This window comes from Lissotriton vulgaris, chromosome 8 (assembly GCF_964263255.1).
Source record: "Lissotriton vulgaris chromosome 8, aLisVul1.2, whole genome shotgun sequence".
Classification (NCBI taxonomy): domain Eukaryota; kingdom Metazoa; phylum Chordata; class Amphibia; order Caudata; family Salamandridae; genus Lissotriton; species Lissotriton vulgaris.
Genome location: NC_141696.1, coordinates 743,891,186 through 743,917,712, shown reverse-complemented (window position 1 = coordinate 743,917,712; position 26,527 = coordinate 743,891,186). Strand labels below are relative to the sequence as shown.

The 26,527-nt window shown below is 47.1% G+C and overlaps 1 protein-coding gene across 1 annotated transcript in view; it reads right to left on the bottom strand.

Annotated features, from left to right (window-relative positions):
• LOC147697944 (uncharacterized) overlaps nt 1–26,527 on the bottom strand; it is a 1,308,576-nt gene that overhangs the window by 770,609 nt on the left and 511,440 nt on the right. The window contains exon 9 of the mRNA XM_086936165.1: nt 9,036–9,185. Within this exon, the coding sequence (XP_086792291.1) occupies nt 9,036–9,185 (150 nt within the window). The remainder of the gene's footprint in view (nt 1–9,035; nt 9,186–26,527) is intronic.

Here is a 26,527-nt window from a genome sequence, read left to right as displayed (position 1 = left end):
GCACCCCTCCTTGTAGTGTCTACTCCGTAATCCATTATACAGGTAAAATCCCCCATTACCAACCGCTCCCCCTCCCAATTTAATAGTTTCAGAGTCACTGCCTCTATTATAGTAATATCGTCTATGTTAGGACTGTATAGAGAACAGAAAACATACTTTTTACCGGCTACTTTTACTTGAGCGATAGCCCATCTAACCCCACTGTTGGACAGCGTCCGACAAATTTCTAATTGAAATCACTTGCTCTTCAAAATAGCTATACCCCGAATAGACACAGTTTGTGCCGGGCTAACTATCACTTCAAAACCTAAATGTCTCAAAAAGCCTCTATCTTTATAAGAAAGGTGTCTTTCTGACAACATAACAACCTGAGGGTTGTACATTCTTAGTTCTTCTGCTACTAATTGCCTCTTGATCTTGCTATTGAGACCATCCACATTCCAAGCTAAGCATTTTAAAATTGCCATCCCAGTATTAATTCTTCCTTGCCTTTTCTTTTATCTACCTCCCTCAGCTTTTGTTTACGTTGCTGATTACTTTCCCTCTTACATGTATGTTTGCTTTTTTCCTTTATCTCTGCTATTTTGTTGACTTTTTCTGCTTTTCACACCCCCCTCCACCACCCACACCCCTGAACCGCCAACCCCGCTCCCGCAATCTAAAGGAGGAATCATCCCTTCTTACTGCTGCGGGTGATGTGGCTGCAAACTGAAAACCTGCAACCCGAATGGCCGCCAAGTGATATCGACCACCTAATTCACTTAGGATAGCTCACACAGAAGTTTAAAAAATCCCCTATAAATAGTTACGTTTTCCTTAAACAAAAGAAGAAAAAAGACAACCCTTTTAGTACGAATCGAGTGTTTAAGCTAAAGCCACTGGCAAGAAAAAGGTCGACCCATTTTCTTTAAGCAAGTTTGGAGCCTTAATATTTAAAGCCTTGATATTAAAGCTACTAATTTCTTCTCAGTTTTAAACAGTCCCCTCATTCTGCCATTTTAATAATACCTCCTTCGCCTCAAGTTCAGACGTAAAAGATCGCATTTGACCGCTCCGCATGATCTTCAGGCGGGCTGACTACTGTAAGAAAGCTTGTGCCTCTATAGCTTTTAAGGGGTCAATTACCTGTCTCAGCCTACATCGCTGGCCATAGTTGCCTTACAGATATCAGAGCAAAAGAAGATCGAATAAGACCCAACTGCAATCGGTGTTCGGGGACTCACTTTTGAAGAAACTGCTTGTCTCAGCAATTAGTTCCCAAAAATATATCAGAAACAGTCTTGAATAGCGGTCATCCTTTCAGCGTTGCACCAGTGGGAGTCTATGAGCCCTCTGGATCTGGCAATCCCAGTCCCAGTCAACCAAGTCCAGGAAGGCTATCTGCATCACTTGCATGATGAATGTTCTAAAATCTGAGCCCTCTTGCCCTTCAGGAATACCAAATCATTTTAGATTTTGCCTCCTTTGCCTATTTTCTAACTCTTCGAGTTTGAGTTTCAAGCTTGCTATCTGATCGTCATGTTGCTGTGTTAAGTTTTCAAAAACAACAATTGATGGACAGAATGCAGAACAATGTCATACATTCACCCCAGTACAGAGATCTGGGCCTAAATCCATTGTTTTTTTGCACTTCACACCACCCCAGTTCAGACATGGCCATATGCAAATCAGCCTTGACCCTGTGCCTCATGGGAACAGTCTAGCCCGAACTGCCAAGCCATGTCTTTCCTGGTCCGGAATCATGCATCCTGGGACCGGTTTCTGGCTATCAGCCGTCTTCAGCCAGGATAGCTTGACTCCAGTGGTGTGGAGAGCACAGGACTCACGTCTGAGCATTCCCGTCCCACTCAGGGTGACAAATGCAAAAACAACAGTCGATGGACAGAATGCAGAACAATGTCATACATTCACCCCAGTACAGACATCTGGGCGTAAATCCATCATTTTTTTGCACTCCACACCACCCCAGTTCAGACATGGCCATATGCAAATCAGCCTTGACCCTGTGCCTCATGGGAACAGTCCAGCCCAAACTGCCAAGCCATATCGTCCCTGGACCGGAATCAAGCATCCTAGGACCGGGTTCTGGCTATAAGCCATCATCCGCGATTTCCCTACTGTTGCACAAATTGGAGTGGGAATAGTTAATTTTACCCTTCCGGAGTCCTACGCTTTCCCTAATGTTGCAAAGAATCTAGTGGGAATAGTAAATGTAACCCCCCCCCCCCCCCCCCCCAAAGCCTAATGCTTTTCCTTCTGTTGCACAGACAGGAGTGGTTATAGTATATGCATCATTCCCAGATTTATTTTTAATGTTGTTTAAATTAAACTAATATCATTATTTGTTTAATTTTTGAATATTTGCATATGTATATATGTATAGTTTTTGTATAGTTTTGTTTTATAATTTTGTTCATAAATGTTTTTTATATTCAATTTTGTAAATTCATTTAATATTTTTAATTTGGTTTGTTAATTGTTTAATGTTTATGTATTAATATATATATATATATATATATATATATATATACATATATATATATATATATATATATATATATATATATATATATATATATATATATATATATATATATATTATTTTTACATATACACATATATGATTGTTATAGTAGGAAATAAACAAACATTGATATCATGTAAAAAAACAAATATATACACACACATATACTGTGTGTATGTTTATATAAGTAAAAAAGAAGCAGCGAAATCTGGGTAGCTTCCAAGTTTAAGTGGGGAGCAGCTCCTGCATAGATCACCCTACAAACCAGCGACACTCTAAATTTGCTCACCTCAAAGTCTGCTTTTCTATCAAAGTCTTTATGCATAGGATTTGCACAGTGCCATCCATGCTGAGATAGAAAGGGACTAAGTATTTTGCCATTACTACAGCAAAGGGCCGATTACTGATTGTACGGCCAAACCCATGGTGTGACTGCCCGCCAAATCAGGAGTAAAATCCTGGTCTGGTGGGCGGTGTTTCAGCGGTCTGAGTGCGGAAGTCTGCAAGGCTCATAGAAGAGCCTATAATGCAGACTGCCGCAGTCAGAACACTCACTGCACTTTCCTGCACGGTGTGGCATACATGCAAATACAAGGGGGAGGCACTACATGATTACCCCCACTGCATACACCCCTGGCCCAAATCTGGCGGGGGCGTTGCCTTTCTGTCACCCTTTTCATGGCAGGATCAACACAATGAAAAGGGTAACACAAATGCAACTCCTAATATGCTCAGCTGTGCCAGCAGCAGCACTGCCAGCATATTACAGTCGGTTGCATACTGCCGTCCCAGCAGGATCCTTGATCCTGGGGGTGCTGGCGGTCTTGTGGCAGTCCGCCTGCCGCAGTCCTAATACTGCAGGCCTTCCCGCTGTGTGGCTGTGGTTTAGACCACCACCACAGGTTAGGAGGTCCTAAGGACCGCCAAACACATAATCAAGCCAAAATTCTTTAAGCATAGGATTAGCACAGTGCCATCCACACCGAGCTGTAAAATTCCAAAAGCCTTATACCAATCCAGGCACTGTATTACAGCTTTGAATTGGTAAAATACTAACCAAATCAACCTGAAATTAATAACAGCAACCCCTACTCTTCAGAGAGGTTTACCTATGTCTAGACACAAGGGAGCACCCAGTATATATTTATATTTATATAACTATATAGTTATATATATTATTAAATGTTACTTACATGTATTTCATTTATAATATATCAATATTATATATTCAACTACTTAAGATGTACTATAAAATATATACATATACTCAAAAACACTGTTTTTAAACGATATTAGTGTAAAGCAATATTTGTTTCTGACATTTTTGCACTTACCATTATAAGAATAGGGAAATTATACTTTTGTTATTGATATTTTTGACTCAATATTTATGTACCTCCATATTGTAGGAATGGATATTCTGTCAGAGATCTGGTGAAAAATGTAAGCTAGGCCATCTTCTGAAGCAAAACAAGCACATGTACATAGTTAGTACCTGCTGCACACAGTCTTCTATGTTAAGCAGAAACTGTCATGTTGAGACAATTCTGTCTAATAACTCATGGCTGCCCCCAATACTTAGGGCCTTAATAAGATGCCGGATGGATCACCACTGGCAGGCCGTCAGTGGTGGGCCATTCAACATCCACGGCATCGGTCCGACCGCTGGATTACGATGACGGGGGTCTGAGCAATGCCTTTGGAGGGACTGACCGCTGCCTCAACACAATCAAGGATCACATTGGGGCATCGGTCGGAGTCCTAATCCCTAAAATTGAGGCGGTGCCTGTGCAGGCACCACCGTAGGGATTGGGATGTCCCTTTCTGACAGCCTTTCCATGTTAGCCTTTCCGACATGGAGGGCTGACAGAGACTTTGGGGGAGCCATAGCAGGGCCCCTATCCCCCATAGGCCTCCACTGTATGTCCTGGGGGCACATGTGGTGACCCTCCCAAGCATCTATGTACTGTGTTGCCAGGCACCACATGGTGCCTGGCACATATTGCATAGATGTTTGGAAACATAACCTTTACCATTGCAGCCCATTTCCTTGCCGCAGCACAAGCTGCAATGATAAAGGCTAGTCGTTACATCATAATATCGTGAGTGGAAATTCTGAATACTTGTCCAACTATTCCTCTTCCAAAATGGTCAGCAGCTAGTCCAACTGGCATTTTAATAAGGCCCTTAGTTTGTATTACGTAGAATCTTTGCCCTGCTGGAAACATTTTCACATGTACCAAAACACTTGTGTGGAATATAATAAGCACAAGTAAACTGTCACCTGCACACAGAGTTAGTCTTTGTCTTCAAAACAAAGATTTGTAACATTTTCAATACCTCTTCACACCTATGCTGAATTAGGAACATGTGGTTTTTGTAAACGCCCATACAATTTAGACGGACATAGACTTTAAAAAAAAGTAGAAAAGTAATATGGTAGTTACCGACCTCCATGTAAACTATAAAACAAACTTACACACTCATTGGATGATATCAAATCATCAGTGATGTAATAAATGATATCATAGAACATGTCAAGAGTGATGTAATATGTGAGATCGTAACCAGTACATGGCGGGGAATCAAGTTATGGTTAGCGCTGCTAACTATAACTGGTGAATTTCTGTTTTCTTTTGTTGTAAACGTTAATATTGCCACTCACAAATTCAAAACGTTTACGTAACTGTAACGTTACTGTAACATTTGTTTTGTTCAGTGACTGTATATATATATATATATATTCACTGAAAAAACCATAGGTTATAGGCCATATATAGTTAGGAATTAGCATTTACAAAACCTTGAAAATTCACTGAAAAAAACATAGGTTATAGACCATATATAGTTAGGAATTAGCATTTACAAAACCTTATTTTACTCGCACAAAACCATAGAAATTCGCGTATATAGTTAGTTGCAATAACTATATATCGTGCACCCGCAATCCACTGCTGATGATGTCACATATTACATCATTCATGACATGGTCAGTGACATCACTGATGACATCTCAAATGACATCACTGATGACATCTCAAATGACATCACTGATGACATCACTGATGATATCTCAAATGACATTACTGATGACATCACTGATGACATCTCAATTGACATCACTGATCACATCACTGATGACATCTCATTTGACATCAATAATCAGGACACTGATGATATAATTGATGTGATAATACAATGCACCTCCTCACAATCTAAAATAACCTCTGTTACACCCAGTGTTAAATACAGAGTTTCATTTTTTGAACCCTTGACACACCAATACCAGTTGCTACATACGCACTCACTGATTCCTACGTCTACACACACATTCACTCATTCACCCATACAATCAATCATACATACAGTCACTCATTATTACAACACTATCATATGCACTCATACACCTATGCAGACACTCAAACACTGCCACTCATCCATAGAGTTACTCACACACCTAGTCAGTCCTGTAAATAATCAATCACACTTTGATTTCCTCATCTATACAGTTAAACACAGAACACCTTATTTTTTCAAACATATACTAACACATACTTACTCTCTTATACAATTACTGATACAAGTACACATTGATCTGCACAGAGTCACACACCTCCCAGCCAGCCACACACACACTCAGTCTTCCATACAAATACTTGGGCAACCAATCAATAACCCATATAGCCACTCATATAGCTACTGATCAAACCATGCAGCAGCTTGCACAACAACAGACATATTGATGCACACTTTCAGACAGTTTAGTCACTAACCCATGCACTCAGTGAGACACATTTAATCACTCACTCATACAGTCAGTCATGCACCTACTAAATCCTTCATCCAGACACTTATACATCCACTCATTCTTCAATATGTAAGACATATTTTAACTTTACAGAAACATACAGTCACTGGGTTTTGTCATCAGTGATGTCATCAGTGATGTCACTGACCATGTCATGAATGATGTAATATGTGACATCATCAGCAGTGGATTGCGGTTGCGCGATATATAGTTATTGCAACTAACTATATATGCGAATTTCTATGGTTTTGTGTGAGTAAAATAAGGTTTTGTAAATGCTAATTCCTAACTATATAAGGTCTATAACCTATGGTTTTTTCAGTGAATTTTCAAGGTTTTGTAAATGCTAATTCCTAACTATATATGGTCTATAACCTATGGTTTTTTCAGTGAATATATATATATATATACTAGCAGCCCGCCCGACGTTGTCCGGGGGCAATCAGGCTTGCTCGTATTCCACCCACTGACATGTAATTGCACTGGTCCCGTACTTTTAAGCAGAGTTTTGGGCGCTGTTACTTATTCTTAACTCTGCTTAACCCCAGGCTCACTTCCATTCCCACGTTGTCCGGGGGCAGTCAGGCTTGCTCCCAGTCGCCGAAACCCAGGCTCCCAACCACCTCCTCAGCCCAAGTTCACCGCCATCTTCAGTGCCCCCAATCATCCTCACACACCCTGCTCCCTAACACTGTGGCTACGCATCCGACACTGCAAACGAACAAAGCCAGTATACACGCCCGCTGCAGCTCTAAACTTTACCTGTCATACCGCTCCAGTCCGCCTTACTTCACCGCTCCTCCCCGCGGTTCATATACCTCAGGCCGCTCCAGTGTAGCTAAGTTCTCTGCTCCTCCCCGCGCTGTTGTCCGCCGCCGCTGCAGTCCAGTCCTCCTTACTTCACCGCTCCTCCCCGCGGTTCACGTACCTCAGGCCGCTCCAGTGTGGCTAAGTTCTCCGCTCCTCCCCACGCTGTTGTCCACCGCTCCTCCACGCGGTCCTGTCCGCCACTCCTCCTCGCGCTCCCGTCCTCCGATGATATCAGCACGTACGTGGTTAGTGCACACGGCCGGCGCTACTTCGAAGGGACTACTTTTTTATCGTAAATTTTTTATATAGCCTATGTCCATCTACTGGACCTCCCCTTTCTAACGCTGTATTGGGTGTTGTGATTGGTGGTGTACTTTTCGAGTTTACCCGGCTCAAAGGACACAGTTCTCTCTTTATAATAGTAGTATATATATATATATATATATATATATATATATAAACATACATTTTAAGATACTTGGATACACAGCAGGCTCAGACCACTGTTAACACTCAACTTGTAAATTGAAATAGGATTATTCCATATCTTTCTCACAGCGATCCCGTCACCGCAGAACTAAATATTCTTAGTTAGCCTCTGTAAAGCAGTATCTATTCTACTATTATAAAGAGAGAACTGTGTCCTTGGAGCCAGGTAAACTCGAAAAGTACACGACCAATCGCAACACCCAATACAGCGTTGGAAAGGGGAGGTCCAGTAGATGGACATAGGCTATATAAAAAAATATATATATACGCTATTTAAAAAATTTACAATAAAAAAAAGTTGTCCCTTCGAAGTAGCGCCGGCCGTGTGCGCTAACCACGTACGTGCTGACATCATCATCGGAGGACGGGAGCGCGAGGAGGAGTGGCGGACAGGACCGCGGGGAGGAGCGGCGGACAACAGCGTGGGGAGGAGCGGAGAACTTAGCCACACTGGAGTGGCCTGAGGTACGTGAACCGCGGGGAGGAGCGGTGAAGTAAGGAGGATTGGACTGCAGCGGCGGCGGACAACAACGCTGGGAGGAGTTGAGAACTTAGCCACACTGGAGCGGCCTGAGGTACATGAAACGCGGGGAGGAGCGGTGAAGTAAGGCGGACTGGAGCGGGATGACAGGTAAAGTTTAGCGCTGCAGCAGGCGTGTATACTGGCTTTGTTCGTTTGCAGCGTCGGATGCGTGGCCACAGTGTTAGGGAGCAGGGCGTGTGCGGATGATTAGGGGCACTGAAGGTGGCGGTTAACTGGGGCTGAGGAGGTGGTTGGGGGCCTGGCTTTCGGCGACACTGGAGCAAGCCTGACTGCCCCCGGACAACGTGGGAATGGAAGTGAGCCTGGGGTTAAGCAGAGTTAAGAATAAGTAACAGCGCCCAAAACTCTGCTTAAAAGTACGGGACCAGTGCAATTGCATGTTAGCAGGTGGAATACCAGCAAGCCTGATTGCCCCCGGACAACGTTGGGGCGGGCTGCTAGTAACAGTATATTTTCACTTATGAGCATGCACATATTACTTACTCTCTCTCTACTTTTTTTTTTTACTGAGGTAGTTTTCTAATATGAAGGCCCAATTCGAATTGTCAGGTTGTGCACAACACCAATGAATGGACCTACTTGAACTAAAATTCATTACAAATGAGAATCGTCAAAAATGTTTTTTCTTTATCATTTGACATAGTATGTAATTCCCTGGAGAAATCTTAGTTAATGTATAATATATTTTCAATGAGATGCAAGAGTTAGGGCTTATGGTGTGCTAATAAATTGATGACAAAATTACAAACGAAAATGACAATAAAATATCTATGCGCAAAGCAAAGCAAAATAAAGAGAAGCTCGGGCTGAATATTTATCACCATGTCCCACATGAAATGTAATTTACAAATTATACAGACCAGCTCTTGGTGCTTTCTGTAACAACGGATCGTCGCGTCTCGTTGTTCAATTATTTTGAATAGCTCTTCCTTCTCTTTGGCGCAGCGGGCATCACTATCTTCTTGTTGTTTAATTAATGCCACTCTGGATTGTTCGGCTTGCAACAGGAGCTGCAAACAAACAGTATTTGGAAAATTTGTAAACATATAATTGTAGTGGAGAACTCCCAAAAAATCATGGTCCACCTGTTAGTTTTAAACTGTATTTATTTCAAGATGCTTGGTACAAGTTGAAGCACTACTGTCATGGAAGAAGTTTCCTGCTGGCATTTTGGTAGAAAGAAAGAATGCATGTGCGTGTATGAGTGCTTGCGTTGCTAGGTGGCGTGTGTGGAGCAAGGCTGCCACGTTTTCATTGTGCTTACGTTTGATAGTCAGTTTTGTGTCATCAGTTTGGTTGTGTTACAATCAGGGCACAAGTCCTTAAAAAAGAAGTAAGGGGACTCTTCAACTTAGGAAATATCACAGGAAGTGACACCACAGCTCATGGCATTGCAGGAAGTCACATCACAGGAAGTGACATCACTGCGTGTGACAGATTCCTTAACCAAGGATTGACAAACTAACTCTGCTGCCAGCCTACCACACCAGGCGTAATATTCCAAGTGCTCCACATTTCCATGTAGGTGTGTTTGCTTTAGCTTCCTGGTGGTTAACATATTTGATGGAAATATCTGTTTTTGTCTAGTCCTAGTTTTGACTTAAAGTAGCATACAGGGTCAATGTGCATCCTGCAAAGAACATCATGTAACATGCAGGTGGCAGCTTTTATTTATGTAGATTGAACACAAATATCTTTTTGTTACACACAGTTGCATTGTAATCCTTGAGCTTGAAGGATGATATGTGACTCATACAACCAGTAACCCTCACTGTCTTATGTAACACATCCTGGGCAATGATTTACAAACGTGTGTGATTTATTGTCAGTAAGATGTGTATACTTGCTGTAAAGTGATCTGACACCCTATATTGGGATGAATAGGGCTGTAAAACAAATAAAAATACAGGTATTTAAATTGTTATTTTGCAATGGGACAGAGTAGCACATCTGACATTCTTACAGTGCATGAATATCTAATATATATATGGGGGTCCCAACAAAGTATATATCTGTGCCTCTCTCTTATGCGCCTTTGAATTGCTCACAAGCTGATTCTTTTGTTTCCCTTCCTCTGCATTTACATCTAGGTATGAGGCCACAGGCAGGCCCCAGCCTGGATACTCGGACAAAAGAAGGCCAAATGGGCCCTTTAAGTTCAGCCTTTGTTATGGCCCAGATGGAGTCTCAAATGACAAAAGCCTCCTCCTGCTGCTCGGAAGGAAAGTAGATAACGAGCAGGTGCTGCTGAATGTATCCCAGTGGCTCAAAATTACACAGGACGAGTTCAGTATATTTTAGAGTGGGGTTCAACTTCTTGGCAACCTGTCCACCCTGTGAAAAGAGTGGGTGGACGCCTTCCACCCGCGTGTATTCCCGACTCAAACCCTGGGTATGATTCTCAGTATCACTAGTGGAGAGAAGCAGTCATGTCCATGAATTTACATACATCTCACAAATGACTCGTTTTTTCGCACTCAAATGGTCTATGATGACCTTGAAACCAGGAAGGGCCGGCACAGGTAAGAGCAGTAGGCCAGTGCGGCAGGGCACGTGGGGAGTCGATAGACGACCAGATAGGTAAAATAAAATTAAAAAACTAAATAAAACCACTTACATTGCTCTCGCCGCATCGCAGACTCTGCGATGTGGCGAGTGCAAGGTAAGTGGGTTTATTTATTTTTTGTTTAATTTTACCTATCCGGTGGTCTGTCGACTTCCCCGCCCTGTCCACACCACACAGGTCTTACCCGTGCTGGTCACAACTGCTTAAAACAAATGTAACACTCCAGAAGTGATCATGAAATGTCTGCACCATCCTTCCCTCTTCTAATGGGCTTGTGCCAAAAGCTGTAACCAGTAGTTGCACCGGCATAAACAATGTAAATACAGCACTCTTGCATAGGGAAAAGAGAGGTGTATGCTCATAGTTTGAGAAGAGACCCACCACAGGTCCATTAAATGCTGAATTGTAAAACATGTTTATGTAGTGCTTAGAACCCCTAGAAGTGCAACATGAAGCGCTGTTTAAAAGACAAGTTATTGTTAAAATCTCATGGCCATTTTTCACATTATAATGTAGTTGTTTATGTACAATGCTGCACACATGCCAACATTTTAGAGGAGGAAATTGGGAGATTAAACAAAATTATTGGGAGAATGTATTTCTACCTTTTAGTTCTATTGAGGCCTGAATCAAATCTATTGGCATGTATACGACTTGCAAGTGTGCTGCTGCAGAATCGTATATTAGAAATGCAAATATAATTTGTTTTCCCTACCTGTCAGGAGCACAGAGAAAGTCTAATGGCAGTCAGAGAGAGGGTAACAAAAGTCTTGTGCACTGACCTGCATAATCAGAGTGACGCAAGACCAGTCTCGGTTGGCAGAAACCCATTGAGGAATCCGGTTTTTGCATGCAGGAATCGGGAGGGGGAAGACAAGCCTTCACATCGGTAGTCTACCACCTGAATAGGCAGCGTTGGCATTCATGAGGCTGCATCCTTTATTCTCATATGACTTTTTTCTCATCATTAGGTGAGTGAAATGCATTGCAGCCAAGCTTTACAAATACTTATGTTTTGTTTATTCATATCAATAAAGCATACTAGAATGCTTTCTCATATATCTGCTCCATGCCGCCTATCCTCAGCATCATATTGGTGCCCTCGCTCCTATGTTGTTCAGATTGGGAATTGCCCTCCTCAGGGTATTCCCTCTTACAGAAGGAAAGTAGATGAGAAAGTGAACTGTGACTCTCTTTGTCCAGGTCTGTTATAGTTGAACCCTGGTATTAGCCACACCCTCCTTCCCCTGTAAGGGCTGTTTTGAAGGCCCCCTCTACAGGGCCTTGACCTTACTTTTCCCATTTGAGACTGTAACAGACTGTACTGCTTGGCTGACCTGACTGCATTCTTCTCTTTGACCTGTCCCATCTGAGTGTCAAGCCTCTATTTGAAGTAGGCAGAGCTTTGCAATATGGACCCATGGGACAAAGCTGCTATTGTTTAAAACATATTTTTAATCCACAAGGCTCCTACGTTGAGAATGCTATTAGTGAAGTTCAAGGCCCTGATTGTATGTGATTTCATCTGGAGAAAACGTACTAGTCGACACACTAGTAGTACTAAGGAGACAGATTGTAACAAACACAAGTGCAGTAAAGACGATATGAAACAATTCACATTGAGACGCAAGATAAATTGAGGGAGAAAGTTAGATTTTTTATAACAAAATATTGCATGCTCATTCAGCTTGTTGTAAACAGGTACACAGCAGATCACAGGTTTACGCGTTGCTGCAGTCACCCAGAAAACACATTACTGAAATATTTAACTTTTACTTCATAGCATGAGCAGATGTCCGGCCATATGATACGCTAACACTATCAGCACTTTGGGTGGCTTGTGACTGGACGCTCTGCTTCCAGGGACTTTACTTTCAAATGAAAATCACCTTATACTAAAGTCCTGTGAGAGGTAGGTGCGATACCCAGCAAAACTGGGCCTGTGACATCCATTAATTCTCATGACATTGGAACTACAGTGTCATCTGGGGCCCATGAGCAGGCATTCCCCGTGGCTAGAGGTGGGGCTCCCTTAGTTGCAACACGGGCCAGAGTCCCATCTGCACAGGAAGTGCAGGTGTTGTGGATGGGGAGTGGAAGTGACGTCATCTGGAGGCGCAGCAAAGACCTCTAACAGTTTAAGGTGGCGCACCAGTGTTTTCAGCCTCTTTGTCCCTTCCTATCTTGCTGAAAACAGAGCCATAATAACAGCGCCTCATCAAGGACACAATGAATAAAATTGGAGTTTAGGTGGGTGTTGATATAGGGAAACATAGGATACATTCTATACAAACCCACACAGAGCCGAGGCCTGCAAATTGCATGCACATGTTTCAAGTTAGAAGCAGTTTTAGGCCCCAGGCCTCTGCAAGAAATAGTTCAAAAATACCATGCCACAAAAGACAATGTGTTTAGCGGAATTAATCAGGTCACACAGTTTGTTGAGTACTCAAGAGGTAGCCTGCAAGGTCAGGAAATAGATTGTGGTTAGCATATTGAACTTCTGCATAAAGTGTAGATTACATCTTCCTTCAGACTCAGGACACCAGGAGTGCTTTATTGTAGAAACTACAAAAATAGATTACCAAAAGTTCCATCTGCTAGTGAGAAGGGCCAAAATGCATCAATCACATAAGACCCTACTTCCTCTGAAGCGCTGCGGTTTCTTACACCTTTAAGCTTGAATACATACATAGGAAGAAATACCAGGTGCACATCCTGCCTTAGTACATACCAATGCTCATGTGTACGCTTCTGCAGAGATCACACCTACAAGTCTGATAGCTGGTCACTCACTTTTGTAAAAACACCAGCTTCGCAACTAACCGGCTAGATGGCTTCATGGAAGAAACCACATACAAAAGGTTGGCCAATAGGCGCTGACCAGGACATAACCATGTGCTGTGCAGTTAAATAAAGATATCTTTGCTCCGCTTCGATTTCAAGAACCAAAACCTACAGGGGGTTTCCACACTCATCATGTGAGGCTAGGCCCACCTACATGCGTTTCTGTTTCCGAGAAATTGCAACATCTACTGACGCTATCTTGTATGTCCTGTGTGAACATTGCTTACATTAATAGTCAACTTGTGACCTTGTCCTTTGTGGTTTCAAAGAATAAATATAGCTGACTCTGAGCTAAAACTAGAGACATCAAGTTGCATCTAATATAAGCTGAACTGATCTCTCCTGTAGTGACCGATCCTCACTAAAGTATTGTAATAAACCCATATTGTATTGTCAACTTGCTTTTCTTGGTGTTTGTTCAATAGATTTTCCTCTAACAGTGTTCATGGCGGGGATCAGGCTTGCGGGTAGAAGGAAGGGGCCACATTGCATAGCCGGTGTTAGAAGCATGGGGAATCTTTGCATGTGTCATGGTTCGCCAGCTTAAATGGAACCTACTGACTGGGCAGTACCCTAACAAGTTGCATGCCGAACATGTGGTTGTGTTTTTTGCTACTCCTTGTCTAAGGTAAGCCCTGTAGTGAGTGAGTCTCCTGGTCAGTCCAGTTTATGTTTTTTATGCTGCATGTTGTGGGGTCCTTGTTCTCAGCATGTTGAAGGATGAGATTCACCTGGGAATAGGGGAGTCTTCTGGAAGATTTCTACATGTAAACCTACACTGCGACACAGGGGCTGCATAGTGGTGGTATGGTGCGTGGATGAGTCGGGAGTGAGCCTGGTGGTGAGCGAGTTCCCCGGGCAGCTGGGTGTAAGATTGTGGTGGGCCGTGAGGCAGAGGTACAGGATTTGCCCACAGGTACACCACCGGGATGAGGTGTCTATGATCGGGCGCACCTGTGCATTGGTTATGCACAGCTTTCGGGCCTTGTCCCCCGTGGCTGGAAGGATTTTTTATGTTTAGGACTTTTTCATTGCGGTTGACGGAAGGGCAGGCTAAGCCACTGTGGTCATGCAAAGACTGCTAGCATACTAGACGCCAAATTGATTTTTGGTGGTAGTTGGCTTTGGTTTTCAAGCCCTCACCCGGCATGGATACCTTTGACCCTGGAACATATACTTGATTGTCTGCCAACAGCCCATTATCTGCACACTGGTTGTGCACTTGCACTCAACTGCATCTCATGTCGTGTTCCTGGAGGCCACCCAGGGCCATGAGTTGGAAGGGAGGCGGGGTGGGGTCTCCGACACATGCAGGGCTGCAGCATCGGTACCTGCAACCAAGAAAAGAAGCAAGAGGGCTGGCTACCACATGGGGAGATAGTGGCATAATGCCAAATTTTTATCAGCTGTGAAGGCACCAAACGATTAAGTCCTGGGGAGTTTAAAGCACATATTTTTGTAAAAAATGCAGTAACAGCGCACCACTTAGAGTAGGTGAGTGTCTGGGTGGTGCGCTTTTAACAGGGTCTTTGTGATTGGGTGAGAGGCTTGCTCTGAATGTTAGTTTGCAATTCCTGGTTGTTCAATGGTTCTGTACTCAGTAGTGTGGGCAATGGGTGTTTCCTTGAAAGGGGCAGGTTCAACCGGACATGGCAAGGGGTATATGACTTTAGCTGGTCATGTGGGGGAAGCCAAGCATTACAAGAGAATCTGTCACCGCCACGCTCTCCACAGCAACTTTAAATGTATTGATTCAGAAGAACCAGTGGCAGTTATAACACAAATATGTTGCTACTGCCACTGCTGTGCTATTAACATGTTGTTTCCTCCATTTCAGCTAGCATTCACAATGCCAGGTAGCTATCCTACATTATCCTGAGTAGTGGTTAGTGGCGGCATGGCTCCAAAGCATGCACACTTTTCCACCAGGAACCCGGCTACACAGGAGGAATTCTGAGCCCTCAGCGAGCTGTGGAAATCAGCAATGTGTCACGGCATGGACTGGGCACTTCAGAAGTTGGCAGGAGGACAGGAGAAGGAGTAGCAGAAGGATACACCTTACCTATAAGTGGCAGAGAAAGGTCGCAGGCCGCTATAGGTATGGGCAGCCCAAGCAGCAAAACAAAGCCAATGTGCAGACATAAGCAGTGTCTGCAGGTGTGGGTGAGTCAACTGCACAATCCTCAGTGTCCGGCAGCATGGATAAAGCAACTGGGGACCCGGTGTTCAGCACAAGTATGGGTGCAGTTGGGCAGAGTATAGTTGTCATCTCCCCTACGGAGGCAAGTGGGGGTTCTCCCCAGGTAGGAGTGGCCTGTCAGTGATACAACTGGTAGGGGGCACACCTCTTCCCTGCAGGCAACCTCAGCATTGGGGGAGGTGTGTGTGGCCTTTCCTCTGCTCACATCTACGCAGTCTGGGGTGGATCCAATGCAGTCTGTGGGCCACACGGTAGCAGCAAGGGTCAAAGGTGGGGGTGGTGGCACAAGTGTGGGTGCAGTCACTTTCCAGCGTCCACGGGGGCAGGTGCTGTACAGCCTCCACCCATGGTGAGGGGAAACAGCATTTACAACGCTGCCATTACATTGCGTTCCTTTTACAACACGATTGTTACAACAGCAGTGTTGTGAGAACGCGATACCTTTACTTCACAAGTCATTAGATCGACTTGCTGTAGGTGGCGCTCTAACCTACGGAGTGGTATAATTTACTATTCCAACACCTTCCCTACTGTAGCGCACGCTGGAGTGGGAATAGTAAATTATACTATTCCTAAGTCCATCGCACCCCCTACAGCAAGTCGATCTAATGACTTGCAATGTAAAGGTATTGCGTTCTAACAATGCGGTTGTTGTAATGACCGCATTGTATTCGAACGCGATGTAATAACATGCTTAGTAACATGCTACATTCCATGCTGAGCCCTATGGTGCTTAGGTCCACTTCTCTGGCTTTGACCCCCCTTTCGACAATTGCATTTGTGCCCGCAGAGACAAAAGAGAAGATTTATAAAGGTGAATTGATCAAAATTTTTAACTTAATTAATGCAGGGGTGGTCCTAAGCAAGGCCAGGTCAGGGAAGGTGAGTGAGCAGAAGCATAAAATGGTGTGGGTGGAATGGTCACTTAAAAATTGGGTGACAGGGTTTTCCATTTATGAAGCAAAGTACACAGCATTGACTCTCCAATCATTTGATTATATCTCCCGGATACGTGGGGCGGCCTCGGAGTTCCAAGGTTCTGCCTGGCTCCAATATAATGTTAAGTTTAGGCAGATGAATGCTGTTAGACCAGAGATTACATGTGTTCAAAGGAAAATTAACATTTGGCATGCCAAATTCAACATGACGCAGTCATCGGCAAAGCCTGTGCAGTCCTTTTAGTCTGACAAAGGTTTTGGGGGCAAAAAACTTGCCTTCTGGCAGAGCAAAAAGAGAGACCAAGGGGTCGGCATGTACGTTTAAGCACCTATGCTCCTTTCGCTGGATCCAAGGACACCCAGAGATTAAGTACTTTAAGAGGCATGGGAAACTGAGAGAGAAATCTGCCCCAAATGGACGTCAGCCCAAATAACCCTGCCAAACTCCCATCACCCATTCACTTCCATGTGCTCACATACCTCCTCAGCAAGCATAAAATTGGGCAGGATATGCACATACTGTACTGCCATTTTTGGGATCGGTTCTGCATCCCTTCACACAACTCTCCATCCCAGGTTCCACCCAAGAATCAGTTGTCAGAGCTTCAGCAAAATGAGGTGGTTCAAGAGATCATGAAGGAGGTACGCGCAGGGAGGGTTGCAGGACCTTTTGGTTCTTCCCAAGGAACGTCATTGGTTTGTTCAATTCTGGGCCTTGTTCCTAAGACGTAACCTGGCAAATGGAAAGGGGCGACCACTCGGTCCCCCCGAACGTATGGTTGGGTGCCCCGATCCCCCCGGGAAACCATTTTGGGCGGGGGGCGTGTCTCGGCTGGTATGCCCGAAGCGGCGTAGCCGGGGCGCGCCTTTTCCCGCCCAAGAGGGGTTGTCCTAGACACCTACACCGATGACCACGCCCAGTAGGCGTACCGGAGGAGGGTACATGCCCTCCCGCAAGAAGAATAAATAGAGCGGGAATCCGAAGAAGCGTCCTCTTGTTCCTGTGCTCTGAAGGCTGCACCCACCCGTTGCTCGTGAGCCCTCGACGGAACAAGCAGCAATTTTGAGAACTTGTAATCTTGTTGTTTCTCTTTCAGTTATTTGGAGTTCGAAGAGTCCAGGACCTCGTTGATCGACTGGGAGCAGAATACTCGAAACCATGGCTGGCAAGAAAGCGGGAAAGGGTTCCGAGACGGATAAGGTGTTGCGCTTATTGTCGAACCGGATGGTTTGCATGGACCAAAAACTCGGACAAGTCCAATCGATCTGTAGAGGTTTGGCGGAGGTCAAAAAACAGCTGGCTGCACTGAGCAACCAGGGTCAGCCTAAGAAGGTAATAGGCCCGGCCTTGCCGGGAGTCGTCCCCGAGGGTAGAGGGGAACGGGTCAAGAAGAGGGCGGTTTCAGGGGAGGTCCCGGTTCCAGAAGTACCCCCAGTCGCCCCCCTCATGCCGGCAGACAACCCGGTACCAAACCCAGATATGGGTCAGCCGATCCCGGTAGTCATTACTCCCGCTAACGATGAGGAAATGCCTCCCGAATTGGCCATCCAGTTGGCAGCATGGCTCAAGAAAAAGGCAGGGGGCGCAGTGGCCCCTGGAGACCCGGCCGAAGAGGCCAGAATACTAATCAAGCAATTGCGGCAGTCGAGAGATGTCGCAAAGGCGAATGTTCCTCTTGTTTCCCCACAGGTGGCACCGGTAGGACCTGCAGTTGGTCACGAGAAGACGGCGGGAACAACGGCCGAACCGGGTAAGCTCGCATTGCCAATGGCGGGGGAGGGTTCAATACCCTCGAGGCGGGAGAAGGTGGCACAGCACATCCCTATGGCCACGAAAGAGTTAATATGGGGAAACAAATATGTTAACATGTTTTCATTATTAACTGACCATCGCGAGATGGAATATGCTAAAACCCAGAAGGATTTGTGGCACCCGAGCGTCTGGCGCGCCAAGATGGCAGAATTCAGGGTGGATGAGACAGTAACGAACTGGGTCAAGGCCTTTTCTATATTTACTGCAGTTATGGGGGAACGTAAACCTGAGGTGATGACTGAATTGTCTTGCTATCAAAATCGTATTATGGATTTTTATGCAATGTATGAGGGGGAGGAATGGAAAGGTTATGACAAGAAATTCCGGAAAGCGAAAGAATATGATGCTACATTGACTTGGGATTGTCTGGACTCGGTGTCATGGCACAAGCAGCTCCTGCCAGGGGCGGCAGGTACGTCCTCGCCAGGCGGGAGTGGGTCAGGGGTCGTCCGCCAAAAGCCCGCAGTGCCCTTTCGAGCGGGCGCCGGTGGGGATTACCAGCCCAAGACCGGCGGGAATGGCGGCAAGCGTGGTGTCTGTTGGGGCTTCAATCGAGGCAACTGTAACAGACCGCAGGGAACATGTAGGTTCAAACATGTGTGTGCGGGCTGTGGGAATTCCTCACACCCGGAGAGTTCATGTAGATCTAAAAATAGCGGGACGGGAGGAAAAGGAGGGTCTAAGCAGGAGTGAGGTAGAACGTTGTGACCGATTGCCTACACCCGTTGATCTCATGGCTATGACTCCTTGGTTGAACAAATACCCTGATCATGTATCCGCTGGGGTGTTGAGGAAGGGATTCTTACATGGCTTCCACATCCCGGCGGGGGATTTTCGGGGGGACTCCTTTTGTAAAAACCAGTTATCGGTACAGCACAACCCAAGCGTGGCAGAGAGGAAAATTGCAAAAGAAGTCAGCTTAGGGCGAGTGGCAGGGCCTTTTCATCGCCCGTCGGTGGCGGAATTCATCTGTTCCCCGTTAGGGGTTGTCCCGAAGAAAGACCCAGGGGAGTTTAGACTTATTCATAGCCTGTCTGCTCCAAGGTGTTCCTCGGTGAACGAGGCCATTGGCCCAGAAGTTTGTTCAGTACGGTACGCATCGTTCGATGATGCTGTGGCCATGTTAAATCGCCTGGGCCCCGGGGCGCTGATGGCGAAATCAGATATCGAATCGGCGTTCCGGTTGCTCCCGGTACACCCGCAGGATCAGCGCTTGCTAGGTTTTGCATTTCAAGGGAGTTATTACATGGATAAATGCATGCCGATGGGTTGCTCCATTTCTTGTGCCTATTTTGAAATGTTCAGCTGTTTTTTAGAGTGGGCATTCACCGAGGCCACAGGGCATAGGCATGTTATGCACTATCTTGATGACTTCCTGTTCTTGGGAGCAGCCAGCGATACGAAATGTGCGCAGGCGCTGCATGACTTCTGCATCCTCATGAGGGAGTTCGGAGTCCCATTGGCACCAGGTAAGACGGTTGGACCATCTACTTCACTGGAGTTTCTTGGAATTGAGCTCGATTCGGTGGAGGGATGTTTCCGTTTACCGATGGAAAAGGTGGCCAAGTTTAGGGCTTCCTTGACGCAATGCCTGGGCAAGGAGAAAGTGACCCTGCACCAGTTACAACAAACAGTGGGTCAGCTTAACTTTGCCTTGAGGGTGATACCAATGGCCCGCCCCTTCTTACGCTCTATTGCACAAGCTATGGTTGGTCTCAAAGAGGGACACCACCGTACGAGACTGTCGGCAGAGGTTCGCCAGGATATGCGCATTTGGTTGGCATTTCTGGCGGACTTCAACGGTCGAGTCGTGTGGAACAAGCCGCCAGCGTCTTCAGATGAACTAGGTCTGTGGACTGACTCAGCGGGGAGCGTGGGATTTGGCGCCATCTTTGGTAATCGATGGTCGGCGCAAACATGGCCGACGTGGTGGCACTCCAGCGGTCTCACAGGTAACATTGGGTTCTTAGAGTTATTCCCCATTTGGGTTGCTCTGATGGCATGGCCAGACGACTTCAGGGACCGCTCAGTGGTGTTTTGGTCTGATAATATGACTGTTGTCGAATTCATTAACCAACAGGCAGCACGCTGCAAATGGATCTTGAGATTGTTGAAAGAAGTTTTGCTGCTTTGCATGAGACTGAATGTACAGTTCAGGGCGAAACATGTGCCAGGCGTACTGAATCATGCAGCTGATGCACTCTCTCGTTCACATATGCAGGCGTTCAGGGGTTATCTACCTACAGTGGACCTAGTGGCGGCACCATTCCCCGAAGCACTATGGCAAATCGGTGCCCTGGATTACAAGACCTCGTGGCAGCAAGCTTAGCCCCCAGGACAAGGAAGGCATACGAAGGAGTGTTTCGTTCCTATTGCACATTTTTGGGTCCAACAGGGAGTCAGAGCTGGGGTCAGGAGGAATCCTTCCTGGGGTTCCTGGTAGCGCTGCACAGGGAAGGCCGATCAGCGGCAACGGCCAGTAGGCATAGGACGGCCATTTCATTCATGGCGCAGGTGCATGGCATAAAAGACCCAACGGGTTCCGTTTTGGTTAAGAAGGCCCTTCGCGGCTGGCAGCGCCTCGAGGGTCGTAAGCAAGATGCGAGGCGCCCGATTGGCTTGGACAGGTTGTCTTTACTCGTAGCGAAACTAGACGAGACGTGCTCCTCCCATTTCGAAGCAGTTCTGTTCCGGGCAGCTTTCGCATTAGCATTCCATGGGGCTATGCGGGTGAGCGAACTGGTCGCAAGGAATAAGAAAGACGTTGAGGGAGGCTTGCGCAGGGATCACGTCCAAATTAGGGGTGATTCGATGGTGGTCTCGATAGCCAGGTCTAAGACCGACCAGGGGGCTATAGGAAATAGTGTTGTCGTGCAGCGCGCGCGAGGGTCCCCCACGTGCCCGATAAAGTGTATAGAGGAATACTTGGCACTAAGGGCGGCTACATGGGGGGGGAGTTTGCTAAGGCACAAGGATGGCACCCCACTGACGAGGTTTCAGTTCCAGAGGGTGCTAGCACTGACAATCGCTGCTGCGGGCATGGACCGGGGCGATTTTGGGACCCACTCCTTTAGGATAGGGGCTGCTACTGAGGCTACAGCCAGGGGTCACAGTGCGGAGGAAGTGAAACAGTTGGGACGATGGTCCTCAAATTGCTTCAAAAGGTATGTGCGATTGCACATGTTGTAAGGATCAATTGACATGCACTCACGCTTCTTGTCTTTTGTTTGAATTACAGTTTCGCGAGCCTGTCACGCGGGGCGGAATTTGCAGTCGACCCAGCACCAGGAGACCAGCGGTCAAGGATCACCGTCTGGAGAGAGAGTGGTATGGGTCGTGGGCCACTCATATGTGAGGCGCGCCGGGGACGTATTCAAAGCAGGTGACACGACTCACGCAGCTGAGGAATACGGGTACAGAGTGGCCTTCCATGGGAAGGGGGGCTCTGTTTTGACCAATTCGAATCATTTGTTGAGGGTCTCTTAGGGCAGCAAAGGTCACCGCCATCTGTAATCATAGTACACCTGGGGGGAAATGACTTGGTGACACTGGGTAGACGAGTGTTGTTTGAACGAATTTTGTCTTCTGTTAGCTGGTTGGCTAAAAGAATCCCGGGGTGCACGATTGCCTGGTCTCACATGATTCCCAGGAAGGTATGGCGGGGGGGCCTTTCGGTGTCAGCACTGAACCATTCAGTGAAAAGGGTTAACAATAAAGTTGGTAAATTGTTTCGCTCTTCGCAGTTGCATAGCATTCCTCACGGGTGTATTCGGGGTGATCTCATGTATCTAAATGATGGGGTTCACCTGTCCAGGGAGGGGAATGATTTACTCATAGGAGACTTCATAGCATGGCTAAGGGATTTGAGGAAGCATGACCTTTAGGAGGAGCAGGGGGGGCCGGATAGTCGGTCAACTATCTGGCCTGTGGCGGTAAGGTCATGATCGGTGAGCAGTAATTTCAAGGTCCCTAGAGGGGGGCGCCACCCAGAATGGATGGGAGCGCCCGGGGGGATGCGGCCATTGGCCCCTCCCACGGGGAGGCGGCGCCCACTAAGGATGGGTCGCCTAAGGGGAGACGGCCATAGGCCCCTCCCAGGGGGGAGGCGGCTATATGCCCCTCCAACTAATTTCCCGGGGGCCGGATATCCGCGACGGCGGATAGAGAGTGTGGGGATGGGGGGGGGTCCACGCTATCCTTCCTACAGATACCTCACACGGGAACTCAGACGACCTTTAAGATGGCGTCGAGTGGAAAGGGGGCCCCCACCACGACAAGGGAAGTTACAGTTGGCAACGAGGGTAGAGTCCTCTGCGCATGCGCCACTCACACCGTGAGGGCGAGAGTTTTGGTAGTAGGGATCTGACACCGGTTAAGACCTTGCCGTTGGCCCTTAATGCTAGGATGTACAATTTTAATTTAGAATGGTTGCATTTGCAGGATGTTAGACTCGGCTAGGAAACCTTTGTATTAGAGATCTGTTAAGGTTAGCCAAAGAACATGTCTTCATCGAAATTTAATAAATGTAAAATTGTACATGATTATGAAACTTTTATTTAATGTTTTAAATTTTGTTTCATATTTTAATAAATGCGGCTGGGAGGGTGACTCCCTCCCGCCTTCCAAAAGTTCAAACCTGTGTCCGACTTCCCATCCTTGGGGATTGTGTTGGGAGGGGGTGACGGGCATCCCGCCCATATGGAAAGGGGCGACCACTCGGCCCCCCCGAACGTATGGTTGGGTGCCCCGATCCCCCCGGGAAACCATTTTGGGCGGGGGGCGTGTCTCGGCTGGTATGCCCTAAGCGGCGTAGCCGGGGCGCGCCTTTTCCCGTCCAAGAGGGGTTGTCCTAGACACCTACACCGATGACCACGCCCAGTAGGCGTACCGGAGGAGGGTACACGCCCTCCCGTAGAAGAATAAATAGACCGGGAATCTGAAGAAGCGTCCTCTTGTTCCTGTGCTCTGAAGGCTGCACCCACCCGTTGCTCGGAAGCCCTCGACGGAACAAGCAGCAATTTTGACCCACCCACCAGCTCCTTATGGCAATGTTTGTTTTAAAATAAAGTTTTGCTGAGATAGGCCCTTTTTCCTTTGTAGAAAAGTAAAGGAATGTTTAAGTTAAGGATGTGACTTCTGCCTGTAGGATAATGTTTTTCTTTGTAGGAGTGAGCAGTCGATGACACATTCAGCAATGTCTGAATTTTTTCCTTCCTTAGTAGGTAAACAACTGTCGTATTTATTTTTTGGTCGGGCGGTAAGGTCATGATCGGTGAGCAGTAATTTCAAGGTCCCTAGAGGGGGGCGCCACCCAGAATGGATGGGAGCGCCCGGGGGGAGGCGGCCATTGGCCCCTCCCACGGGGAGGCGGCACCCACTAAGGATGGGTCGCCTAAGGGGAGACGGCCATAGGCCCCTCCCAGGGGGGAGGCGGCTATATGCCCCTCCTACTAATTTCCCGGGGGCCGGATATCCGCGACAGCGGATAGAGAGTGTGGGGATGGGGGGGGGAGTCACGCTGTCCTTCCTAAAGATACCTCACAGGGGAACTCGGACGACCTTTAAGATGGCGTCAAGTGGAAAGGGGGCCCCCACCATGACAAGGGAAGTTACAGTTGGCAACGAGGGTAGAGTCCTCTGCGCATGCGCCACTCACACCGTGAGGGCGAGAGTTTTGGTAGTAGGGATCTGACACCGGTTAAGACCTTGCCGTTGGCCCTTAATGCTAGGATGTACAATTTTTGTAAAAGATATTTTATTAAGGGAACAGAAAAACAGAAACAATAGAAAGGAAAGGGGGGATGAAGACACATGAATTGCAAATCAGAGATGTACCCACGCAGGGGTCAATACAAAGAGGCCAGGCAGCAGGAAACGTTCATGAAGGGCTGAGCAGTGTCAACACACAGGGCAGGATGCAATGGTGCAAAAAAGAAAGAGTTCCAAAAAATGCAGCTCGGGAGAGCGTCAAGTCCCCTGGGAAGTCTGGAGGAGAAAGCCTGCATGGCATCGGGCAAGTCAATGCAATCCAGAGGCTAGGTCGACCAGGTCCGTGCACGCCTCCTTGCAGTGCGGCCTCAAGGAAATCAGCATACTGTGCAAAACCATAAAAGCAAATCGTCCACATCCCCTGGCAGAAAAGAAAAGCAAACCCAGAAAAAAGAAAACAACCCTCTCCCCAGAGACTCCAACCTCCCCTGTGCGCCCACCCCCCCCCGATGGTGGCAGCCAGACAACAACCGTTCACACAGGCACAGATCACACTTGAAACAGATGTAAAGCACGTATAGGGGGTGGGCATACCGCAGATGGCAACCCACGAGAAAGAAAGCGGACCAGTGGGCCCCATCTGAAAGCAAAATTCTTAAAGTTGTTCCTAAAGATATCTGCCATCCATTCCACACTCAGCAGCCTCCAGAGTCTAGCAAACCAAAGGGAAAGAGCCGGGGCCTCCTTCTTTTTCCATGAGGCAGCCAGAGTGAATTTAGCCGCTCCCATACAGAGCCAAAGGATGTGCTTGTCGGCCCTGGTCTGGTGCTCCAGAAGCGGGTCCCGAAGGCCAAGGAGCTCAAAGCCAATGGAATCCGGGACCGGGTAGCCCAGGATCTCCCTAGTATGAGACAGTATCTCCTCCCAGTAGGGGCGTATGATGGGGCAGTCCCACCAGATATGGGGGAAGTCCCCCAGAAGTCCACAGCCCCGCCAACATCTGTCAGAAGCTGAAGGAAAAATCCTTTTCAATCGGGTCGGATATAGATACCAATCTAACATGGTTTTCATATGCGCTTCCCTAAGATCGATTGAATGATTAAATGTGTGTAGGTCGCGCCAAAGATGTGACCATTCTGCGTCGGAGATGTCTCTTCCCAGGTGCCCTTCCCACAACTCCATGTATCTAGGGCGAGGTGAAACAGCCGTGGTTAACAGCAAATCGTAGAGAAAGGAAATCACCCCCTTCATGGAGGATGTGCGAGTAATGTAGGACTCAAAAGCAGTGGGAGGCCTCGTCGCAGCGTCCCTCACCTCAGGAGACAATGCCCAATGCAGCAGCTGGGCATGTCGGTAGCGTTCAGTAGGTGGCACACCATAATCGCGCATGCAGTTGTGGAAGGTGAGCGGCTCATAGCCATGAAACAAGTGTGTAAGTGCATGGCAACCTCCCGCCTTCCATCTATCAAAAGGCCCCTCAACTAGCGCCGGCAGGAATGCAGGATTAAAGTGAATAGGTGTGAAGGGGGAAGGAAAGGAAGTCCATCGCTCATCATGAGAGACCGAGTCCCAAACCTTCAGAGTGGTGCTAGTAGGGGTGCTAATGTATGCGTTGCGAGGCCGATCCCCTTTCGCCTTCCAAACCAGGTCCCAAATAGAGCGACCCGCCACACTCCTGTCCATGTACAACCAATGCTTCTCCGACTCCATTTGAGTCCATTCAGCCAACACCCGGAGTTGTGCTGCTTTATAGTTAAGGAGCACGTCCGGCAGGCCAGCCCCACCCTTCCTCAGAGGTCGGCGAAGCGTAAGAAAGGAAAGTCTGGCTCGGCCCCCTTGCCAGACGTAGCGCAGAATCATGGTTTTCAGTCGCCGAAAGAAACCCCCGTCCAAGGGAATGGGGAGGGCTTGGAACAAGTATAGAAGCTTGGGGAGCAGCGTCATCTTGACGGCATTTACACGCCCAAGCCAAGAAATAAACATAGGCTTCCAGCGAGTCAGCTCAGCCTGTATCTGAGACAGCAGAGGAGGGAAGTTAGCCGCGTATAGGGTGGCGATGGAAGAGGTCAGCTGGACCCCAAGATATTGAATGGAGGAGCCCGCCCAGGCCAGAGGAGTGAGCGGTCAGATGCGCTCTACTTCAGAGGGCGGAAGCGTGAGATTAAGTATGTATGATTTGCCGGGGTTCACACGGAACCCTGCCACCGCTTCGAATTGGGACAGCACGTCCTGCACCCGCGGGAGGGAGGTCCCGGGGTCAGTTAGCGACAGAGGGACAT